Here is a 10,632-nt window from a genome sequence, read left to right as displayed (position 1 = left end):
ACGCTGCCTATGTAACGAGGAGGTGGTGTGTTCCTTTAAGCAGAGGGGCGTGATGGGATTGGTGATGTGATGATCATGTGACCGAAGACAGGAAGGCAAGTGTGATGCCATGCAATGTGCAGAGCTGTGTGTAGTACACATGCTGGATGTGGAGGATAGAAGCAGCCTGGAAGTGTTATAAGGAGGTAGGAAATCACACACACTGAGGGGTGGCTCGCTACAACATTGCTCTTATTTTCTATAGTAATGATCTCTATGAAGCATTCAGGGAGACATTCATATGTACAGAAATAGGTGTTTATTTTAACAAGTTAGAATACAATCAGTAGTGCTGTTGTGAAGCGGAGCACAATGCTGTGACCTGCTGGTTGTCATACGCTCCAGGACCGTCTTTTTCTGCTACTCAGAAAGTGATCTATGGTGGATCGCTTTTCAGAGGCACTTGGCACAGAAGTGACACGGTGCCCTCCGGCGTGGGTTAGGGGTGCAAATTACTTGTCTTGCCTTGGGTGCTGACAACCCACGCTAGGAAAATAATTTTACTGTTAGGGGTCCCCACAACTTGAGAAATTTTATCAAGGGGTCACGGCACTAGAAGGTTGAGAACCACCGGTTTATGGCCAATATGTATTCTGCAATAAGTGTATATTGATTGTTTTGGGCAAAAATTATAGCGTCTACAAAATAGGGGATACATTTATAGCATTTTTATTATTTATTTTACTAGTAATGGCGGTGATCAGCGATTTTTAGTGGGACTGTGATATTGCAGCACACAGATCGGACACCTTTTGACACATTCTTTGGGACCATTGACATTTTATACAGCGATCAGTGCTATAAAAATGCACTGGTTACTGTATAAATGCTTGCTGTGGGGGCACTCGGCAGGAGGTAGGGGCCAGGAAGGACCTGAGAGGAGGAGGGTCTGGGCTGCTCTGTCATGTAACTATGACTCGTATGTGGAAATTATTTGTGTGTTCTTTTTGCAACATTGGAATAGTAATTGTTACATATTTGATACAATGTATATTTTGTATTAACTTGACAAGTGCTGGGCTTATGTTTGGTGGTTTTGTCCATTACGCATACTGTAATTGTGGTCATATTATTGTGGGATTATATATATATATATATATATATATATATATATATATATATATATATATATATATATATATATATATATATATTATAATTCAAAAAAAATTTTTTTTTAACTTAGATGCAAAACAATGGTACAATAAACCTGTCTCTGAACATGAGCTGAGTGAAATATAAGTTTCAGCTCAGACATGGAAGCAAATATGCAAGTGTATGTACATATAATAGCATGACAAATGCAATCAAGGTCAGCGACCAGATATCGTCCTGAAATCTTTCTAAATGCAAATGAGTTAGTATAAACATTGCGTTCGCGACTGCAAATTCCCAGGTTCAATAACCAATATAAAGAAAATTATTTTAAGTATTGGTTATTGTAAGAAAGTAGGAACACCAGGTCTCCCACACTTTATTGTACTTCCTGGAACCACCCAGGAATGAGCTTTTTGTATGGTAATATTTGGTTAACCAGTTGCATCCATTTGCGTACAGAAGGGGGAGTAGATTGAGTCCATTTACATGCTATATCTAAAAAAGAGCGTTTCTCGCAATATAATTCTGGAAAAAAAAAAAGCTTTTGAAGCTTTTTGGGTAGCATAGAGAAGGGTTAACACCCCTGTAATGTTTGTTTTGCTGTCTGTGCCCATGTTCAGATTTCACCTCACTTTCTGTCCCAATGACAATTGGATTTTGAAAATTTTGGGTTGTATTATTAGAAACAAGCCTTGGTGATAAAGCATCAATGGGGACACCCTTCTCCCATGGTAACTCCCTTCCCCTTCCTAGAGGTAGATTTCCTCCCACTTCCTGTTGTCTCCCTCCCTTTGTAAGTCAGATTTTTGTAGCTAGGGGACCTCCTGTAGTGGAAAGAATATTAACCAATAACATAAACAGATTCCATGTGCAAAATCGCCTCATGAACAGTCACATCTAGTGCAGTTTAGAGCTGGCATGCATGGCGTGAAGCCTGACCAAAGTGGTAGTAAGGATAGGAAAAAAAAAAAAGTTTTGACCTGTAAGGCAATATCATAATGTGCTAGTATGCACCGCATGCTAGCACATTATGAAAGGCTTACCTTTTAAAGCAAATCCCTCCAGCAGTGCACTGTCACCATTGCAGAGGCTTCCATCTTCACCTGGTCTTCATTCCGGGTTCAGGGACTCTGGGAGCCGCGATTATGTCACTCCCCTGCTTGCACGTGGGAGTCTCAGTCAACGGGTATGTCATTCCTTCATGTCACCAGTTGCTGCTCGCAAGAATATCTCCTAAACTGAGCATGTTTAGGAGATATTCATTTTACTTTCAGATAAGCTTTATTATAAGCATACCTGTAGGTAAAAACAACATTCCAGGGTTTACTACCACTTTTAGTAGGATTGGTGTAGCATAATGAAGTTGTATACATTTATTGTTACTAGCTGGGAATACATGCAAGTGAGAGGAATTTGGGGTATAATTTGTTGCATGGTACACAACTCCTAGCGTGTAGCAGATGTGTGTCTAGGTGCTACCCACTCAGTAGTTCATATTCGTTTTTGATTGCTGTATTTATAATGTGAGGCCATATTCATGTCACACATTAGCCTTTTGGTTTATGATCAATCCAGGAAGAGTGTAGCGCTGTGAGCCAAACAACCTCCTGGTGTAAGGTTTTTTTGTTTGTTTTTTGGCAGTGTTAACATTGTTCATTTAAAGTGGTTGTAAACCCTTACAAACCACTTTGACCTACAGGTAAGCCTAGATTAAGGCTTACCTGTAGGTCCAAGCAATATCTCCTAAACCTATATGGTTTAGGAGATATTTGCCCGAAAACGGGCACCGCTGTCTACGGCGCATGGGCCGTAGACAGCGGCGCACTGAGCGCGGCATTCTCAGCGATGGAGCTGCCGCGCGTGTCGGCTCCCGTGCGCATGCGCGGGAGTGACGTCATCGCGGCTTCGCCGAATGACAGCGGCGGAACTGCGAGACCCCACCAACAAGATGGATGCGGCGGACTACAGGGGACAGCGGTGACTTCGCTGGCTCCTGTGTCAGGTAAGTGACACATAATGGACTACTATGCGATGCATAGTAGTCAATTATGCTTTGCCTTTGCAGGGAATGAAAGTAAACTCATCAGGGTTTACTTCCTCTTTAAAGTGTTTATAAACCTCAGAGATGACATATGAACAAAGCATATCCCTCTATAGTGTGTACTTGTCTCGAGCACTAAGGGCTTGTTCATACTTGACTAAATTTCTAACGCTTAACAAATGCTACTATAGCATTAGTATGGGCGTTAGACTTGCGTTAATGAGCTTTAGGTAGGGGCGTTTAGACTTGCGTTTTTCAAGCATTAATGACAAGCTTAAAAATGCTCCCCAAACACCCTATGCGTAGTTTTGAAGCGTTTGAGCGTTAAGGCAGATTATAACTGCTCCACAATGGAAACTGACATTAACGGAAATAAACAAATTTTAACAACTGCGCTGCAAATACCTGCCAGAGCATTTGCAAAGCATTGCCACAGACATGGGAGGTGTTGAAAGGCTTCAAATGCCTCGTGACTCGGTATGAGGCTTCATTTTTGAAGCAACGAGATCCTTCCTTTTTTCCTGTTTTTGTTTTTTTTAATAATGTGAACAGCACTGGGTGCTGCCTATTGTTTTTTTGCCTAAGCGTTTTTTAACGTCCCTCAAATGCCTGCTTTTAATGCGAATGTTAACTTAGACTAGGTGTCACTTTTGTCTCCTTTTCATTCCTCTATCAGTCACTTCACTGGATATATGTAAGTGTTTGCAACCACTTAATGTATATTTCGCAGATTATTTTAGTTTTTGTTGTTTTTTTCTTTTTAGCACACAGAGGGTTAAATATATACAGTATATTCACTTTAGTACCTGGTGTCCCTCGTTTTATAGTCTTTCTTTCCTTTCACTCCCTCCATTATTCTGTTGCTGGGAATGAACTGAAAAAACCCTATTACTTCTGGGTATAGTGGATCATATAACTCACTCTCTTCCTCTGTTACATGACAGTTTTGGTGTTGGGTAATCGACCACTGTGCCACAGGGGAAAAGTTCAAAGCCCTGTGTCTGCTTTGGCTGAAATTGAGCATACACTCAGGTTCATTGCTCCCAGTGGTGAATGGAGGAGTGATCGGACCAAAAAGTATAAGATGCTTTGATAGACAGCTTTAAAGTGGTTGTTAAACCCTTACAGACCACTTTGACCTACAGGTAAGCCTAGATTAAGGCCTACCTGTAGGTCCAAGAAATATCTCCTTAACCTACATGGTTGAGGAGATATTTTACAAAAAAAGGGCACTGCTGTCTACGGCGCATGTGCGCCGTAGACAACAGCGCACTGGCCGCGCCACAAGTAAGGGCGAACGTGCCTTCACTGGTGGGGGAGCCGCGAGACCCGGAAGTCACTCTGGGATACATGGCAGTGGCAAAGATGAAGTACGAGGACCACTTTGGGGGCTTTGTTCTCAGGTAAGTTATTCATAATGAGCTAGTATGCTATGCATACTAGCTCATTATGCCTTTGCCTTGCAGAGTTTATTTTTATGTTTTTTATTTTTTCCCGGGTTAACTTTCTTTTTAAAGTGAACCATTTGTTCTCTTTATTGTAGTTAATGTTTATGTTATATAAGTGTGATTTTTATCATGTATGTATTTTATATTATATATGTGTATTTTGCTTTTTCTTTGAACAGTGTGATGCAAAAACCCTGATTTAAAAAAAAAAAAAAAAAAAACTGAAGAGCTTCAGCAAGTTATGGAAGTATTTTGGTGATGTTCAGCATAAACCTCTGAATGCTAATGAGAATGAGAGATGGATAATTTTCATGCACAACATATACAGGGAAATGGTTCTGGTAGCCCTAATGTTGATTTTCCTCAAAGCCAAGAGTTATTTAGTGACCAAGAAAATCCAGAAGATGATCACGCCATCAGACATGAAGCAGACGTTTCAAGCCAGAATGACAACAGGTAAGCACCACATGGGGGAGATTTACTAAAACTGGAGAGTACAAAACCTGATGCAGCTCTGCATAGAAATCAATCAACTTCCAGTTTTTTTATTTATTTATTTATTTTTTTTTTTTTTTGTCAAAGCTTATTTGAACAAGCTGAAGTTAGAAGCTAATTGGCTACCGTGTACCGCTGCAGCAGATTCTGAGCACACCAGCTTTAGTAAATCTCCTCCCATGTGTTTCTTTTTAAAATGAACTCTTCTTTTGCTAAGCAGTTAGCAAAAATGAATTTAAGTCAAAACTTAAAAAAAAAGGGGGGGAAAAAAAAAAGCCTGTCCCTTTTAACTCATGCTAAACTGCATAGTGCTTGTGCGGTGTAACTCTTCCATTTTGTATGCTGTAAAAAAACAAAAACTTGGTTGGTTCTGCCTGTTCCTGGGTCCCCCCATGTAAACTGACCACGGTGATCATGGCTGCTGACCTATGCTACCATGGTCAGTCTACATGTCTCTGTCATCCCGCTGCTCTTCTTCTCCCCACTCCCTCTCCGTCCCTACCTGTCAACTCCTGTGTGTGAGCTGAAAAAAAAACTGAGCTCGGTGAGGAGGGGTCACGTTATTCACATCGTACGGGAAGTGTCCGTGTGAGAGACAAAGGGAGGGTCCATGGTGCATAACAAACAACACACAGTGCTCAGCAATAGACAATGCTGCTGTGTACAGGAGGTGAGGGAGAGCACGTGACCACACCGAGCAATGGAATGCGCGCTTCGCTCTCACCATCCCCGACATTATTCATCCACTCAGAGGAACTTCACATCCTACAGCTGGCCGCCGGGATCTCATGCCACCCGCGGCCCGGCTGCAGAAGGACAACGGTCCGGTAATGGGCCTCGGCCCGTGGGTTGATGACCCCTGATTTAAAGGATATCTAAACTATTTTTTTTTTTTTTAAACAAACGTGTCATACTTGCCTTCTCTGTGCAGTTAGTTTTGCACAGAGTGGCCCCGATCTTCCTCTTCTGGGGTCCCTCAGCAGCACTCCTGGCTCCTCCTCTTCTCAAGTGCCCTGTCGGAAAAGTGCTCTCCCTCAGGGCACCCATGCGGGCACGCTCCCGTGTCCTGCTGCTGCGTCTCTTGATACAGACAGCAGAACTCGGTTCCTGCATAATTGGATTTGATTGACCACAGTGGGAGCCAATGGCTGCGCTGCTATTAATCTATCCAATCGGGACCTGAGACACCAGCTGGAGCTGGTGTTCTCATTCCCGGCTCGGGAAAGACAGGGTTCAGGTTAGTAAAACGAGGGCACTGGGGGACTGCTACACTAAAAGATGTTTCTTTATCTTACATCATGTGACACAGAGCCTAAGTTAATAACTTAATGGGTATATAGACACCTTCTGGTGATGGACACTGGTATGCCCAATCCAGGATGTTCACTCCCTATATATCCCCTCCTCCTATCAGGAGTACCCCAGTTTTTTCGCCAGTGTCTAAGGTGTTGGTCACGAGTGAAGATGTGCTCTGAGGAGCTCCAGGAGGGATCCATGCTGGATTTAAATAGCCTCCTCAGACCAGATCCATCCAAAGTGCCACTGAGGCCAAAGTGGATGGTACCCGAGCCTTGTATCCAAAGCACGAGGTTTTGCCTGTAACGCCTCTCTTTGCAGGGCTGGACCCTGAGACTCAGGGCTTTGGTCATGCTACATTACCTGAAAGCTTTTCCTGGTGGGGTGCTTTTAACAGGTCCAAGGGAGTGGAACCCCAATAAAAAGGGACCCATTGAAGGTTTGTAAAATGCAGTCTGCCGTGATGGGTGAAGGTTGGATTGGCTGTTAATTCAGCAAATCCTGTGGTGGGGATAAGGTAAGGGAAGAAACTTGGGAACTAAAAAGTCCACCCATGCTTTCTTCTTTAAGGGAAAAATGTTGTCATGCCTTAAATCTCCACTAGAGGGAATATATGCACATACCTTAATCTGTTGTCTTCACTTCAGCTCAGTGTCAGTCTGTGTGTGGCCGCAGCAGCTTGTGCAGGGGGATTCCTCTCAAGGTAAGAGATGGGACCAGAAGGGTTAGGGAAACAGCAGTGGTTGTACCCCCTTGTAATTCTCCCCCCCCCCCCCCACGTAAGGGAGTGGGGAGGTCCCATTTTTCTGCCTCCAAAAGTTGTTTTTCCTCTGCCTGCTGTGTCATGGGCTCTGTTTCGGAATTGGCTGCTCTTTCTTGTAAAGAGCCATACTTGATTGATCATGAAGACAGAGTGGCGTTCGGCCAGACTTTTTGTCAAAAGTGGTTTCAGGTTTTCACATGATATTGTCCTGCCATGTTTTTTGTTTTTTGTTTTTTCCAAAGCCATGTTCCAGGGAAGAGAAGTCACTACATTGTCTTGATGTGATGAGAGCAGTGAAAATCTATTTAAAGAGGGAGTCCACTGGAAAAAAAAATTATTAAAAGCCAGCAGCTATAAATACTAAAGCTGCTGACTTTTAATAAATGGACACTCGCCTGTCTCAGGGTCCAGCGATGTCGGCAGCCGAGGCCGATCGATCTCTCGGCTGCTGCCGCCGCCATTCTCGGTGAGGGAATCAGGAAGTGAAGAGTTGCGGCTTCACTTCCCGGTTCCCTACTGCTCATGCGCGAGTCGCTCAGCGCAATGGGAATGGTGTGTGTCCCAGCAGACAGCGCGGCTGGACAGGAAGAAGCATAGACTCCCGTGGGAGTCTATGCCTAGAAGTGGCTGCAAATACCTGTCTTAGACAGGTATCTGCACCGCCCTTCCCCTTGAAAGGTGCCAACTGTGACACCGGAGGGGGGGAGGGTTCAGATGAACGGAAGGTCCACCTTAGGGTGGAATTTCTCTTTAAAGACAACTGCTTAGATTAGAAAGACTGATGTCTTATTTATTCTGCCAGAGGGTCCTAAGAAAGGACAGGCATCGTCGAAATCCACTGTCACTAAGTTGATTCAGCAGGTTATAATTTTAAGGGGTAAGATTCCCCTTTTCAAGTCAAAGCGCACTCTAACAGGGAGATTAGTGCTTCTTGGGCAGTGTGTCACCAGGCTTCCATGGCTCAGATCTGTAAGGTCGCAACTTGGTCTTCAGTAAATACACCAAGTTTTATCAAATGCATGTAAGAAGTTATGAGGATATCGTCTTTGGGAACAGTGTGCTGCAGGCAGCAGTATAGGTCCTCAGGTCTGGGGGTTTTGTCTCACTCCCCTCAAATAGCATTGCTATGGGATGTCCCATTAAGTTATTAACTTGAGCTCTGTGTCTCATGATGTACGATAAAGAAAATAGGATTTTTATAATAGCTTACCTGTAAAATCCTTTTCTTGGAGTACATCATGGGATACAGGTCCCTCCCCTCTTTTGGGTTTTAAGTATATTGCTTAGGGAGTGAACTTTCTGAATCGGGTATACCAGTGTCCATCACCTGAAGGTACCTATATACCCATTAAGTTATTAACTTAGGTGCTGTGTCCCATGATGTACTCGAAGAAAAGGATTTTACAAGTAAGCTGTTATAAAAATCCTATTTTTTTCACCTTAATGCATAGAATCTATTAAGGTGAAAAACCTCAGCAGTTTAAAACCCCTTTAATAGTTAAAAGATCACAATCTCGATTCACCACCACCCCCCCACCCACCCCCTCAATCTTAACCTGACATTTCCTCGATTCTAGGTAACACACGCAGAGCTGCTCAAAGCTGTCCAAAAATAAAAAGCTGGCAATGTTTATCAACATTCCTCAGTGCAGGGAGATGGAGAAGAGATAACTTGAGGTTGATTTACTAAAACTGAAGAATGTAAAATCTATTGCAGCTCTGCATAGAAACCAATCAGCTTTCAGGATTTATTGTTAAAGCTTATTTGGACACACTGAAGTTAGAAGCTGGCTACCGTGCACAGCTGCTTCCGATTTTGGACTCTCCAGTTTTAGTAAATCAACCCTATTGCATCTCTCATATCTTTAGATCAATGCAATGAACTTCTGTGTGTAAATAAGGTCAATTTAACCACTTAAAGACCAAACCTTTTTTTGTTGTTCGTTGTTTACAATTTGAAATCGGTATTTCCTGCTAGAAAACAAATACATGTATACGTATACATTTTTCATACATCATGATATACAGTCAGGCCAATATTACTTACTGGGTTATACTTCATCTCCAGGTGAATGGACATTGGTAGACCAAATGTCTTCAGACAGGAAGTGATCCCTTATATAACCCCTCCCACACAGGAAGCACTTCCATTTTTTTTTAAACCAGTGTCTGCAAGGTGTATGCCACAGTTTGTTTGAGCTCTCTGAGCTCCAGGTCTCTAGTCTCAAAAATGGTTAAATGAATCAAGGGATTGACTGATCGTATCCATTTGACAAAGGCTTTATATGCTTAGATAAATGGTACCTGAGCCTCACAAAGAAGACCCAAGATCCTGCAAGGTTTTGCCTGTAATGTGACCTCTAGGCGCTGGACCCTGCAAAGTGGAATCCTGAACACCACAGCGCTAAGGCATTCCTGCAGGGTACTGTACAGGTCCAAGGGAGTGGACCCTAAACATGAAAAGAGTACCCAGTCCTTGAAGGTCCTCAAGTGACAGGAACCCGCCGTGATGGGTGAAGTTTGCGCTCTTAGGTTCTAAGCTGCCCTGTGTCTGGACGGGTAACTGAAACACCTTTACTATTATTGTGGGGTGTCGCAGCAATTGTAACAATCAGTCAAGCTAGCTAGAGGCTGGACACCTATGTGTGGTTACCATACGGGGGAGTTTTGGGCTAGCTGTGGGTGTTTGCAAAGTCTACCATTTTTGCCTGTTTCTGGCTGTTTCTTACCTGGTATTATGGCGCACAGGGGTCCGCCATTTCGCCTTGGTTTACCATGGCACACGTGCGTTTTCAAAAGGGCCGCTGGACTTAGCAGTTTTTTGGTGGCCAAGGCACATGCGGCTTTGCCGCACATGAGCAGTAGGGGCAAGAGGAATCGCATCATATGCGAATACAGCCACGCTCGTTAGCCATGACAACACACGTGCGCGTGCACGCACAGAATGTTCCGGCGCACACCCAGCTTATTTAAGCTGTATAGGCCAAGCATGTGGTGCTTCCAGAAGGCAGCTGTGGGATACAGAGCAGACTCTGAACAGACACTTTCAGCAGTTCATTCCTTCCTTACCTGGTCACGTGAGTCACCAAGTCTTCTTTGGCAGGCTAAAGGGGCTTAGCAGGATTGTTAATACTACACCCAAGTACTCTTTTTGTGGTGGGTAAATGTCTTCAAAAAAGAGGAGCGGGACTAACACTATAGGGAAGGGCACAGCAATGTCGACAGTAGTTCCTGATGAACCTAGTCATATCCCCTGAAGGACCAGAGGCCCTTTATTACTAAGGATGAACTGTCCTCTGCCCTAGTTGGGTTAGATCACAGGATTGCTGGCATGATCATCCCGCAGGGTAGCAGGAAGCATGACAGATCCCCCTCCCCAGAGCCTAGTCTGGAGCAGGAATGGGTTGAGGATGGGGAAGAGATTAAAGCTCAGGACTCAGATGAGTCTGCTT

General features: G+C 43.7%; 1 protein-coding gene across 1 annotated transcript in view; it reads left to right on the top strand.

Moving 5' to 3' along the window:
- The first annotated feature begins 29 nt into the window (after positions 1-29).
- TAF1D (TATA-box binding protein associated factor, RNA polymerase I subunit D) overlaps positions 30-10,632 on the top strand; it is a 36,517-nt gene continuing 25,914 nt past the window's right edge. Inside the window, exons 1-2 of the mRNA XM_077482311.1 lie at positions 30-185; positions 4,806-5,082. Coding sequence (XP_077338437.1) covers positions 4,925-5,082 — 158 coding nt within the window. The 5' untranslated portion in view covers positions 30-185; positions 4,806-4,924. The remainder of the gene's footprint in view (positions 186-4,805; positions 5,083-10,632) is intronic.

Source organism: Lithobates pipiens, unplaced genomic scaffold (genome assembly GCF_037356315.1).
Source record: "Lithobates pipiens isolate NorthernLeopardFrog02 unplaced genomic scaffold, aLitPip1_a1.2 Scaffold_16, whole genome shotgun sequence".
In the NCBI taxonomy this organism is placed as follows: domain Eukaryota; kingdom Metazoa; phylum Chordata; class Amphibia; order Anura; family Ranidae; genus Lithobates; species Lithobates pipiens.
Note: the sequence above shows the minus strand (reverse complement) of the source record. Positions and strands in the feature narration are given on the sequence as shown.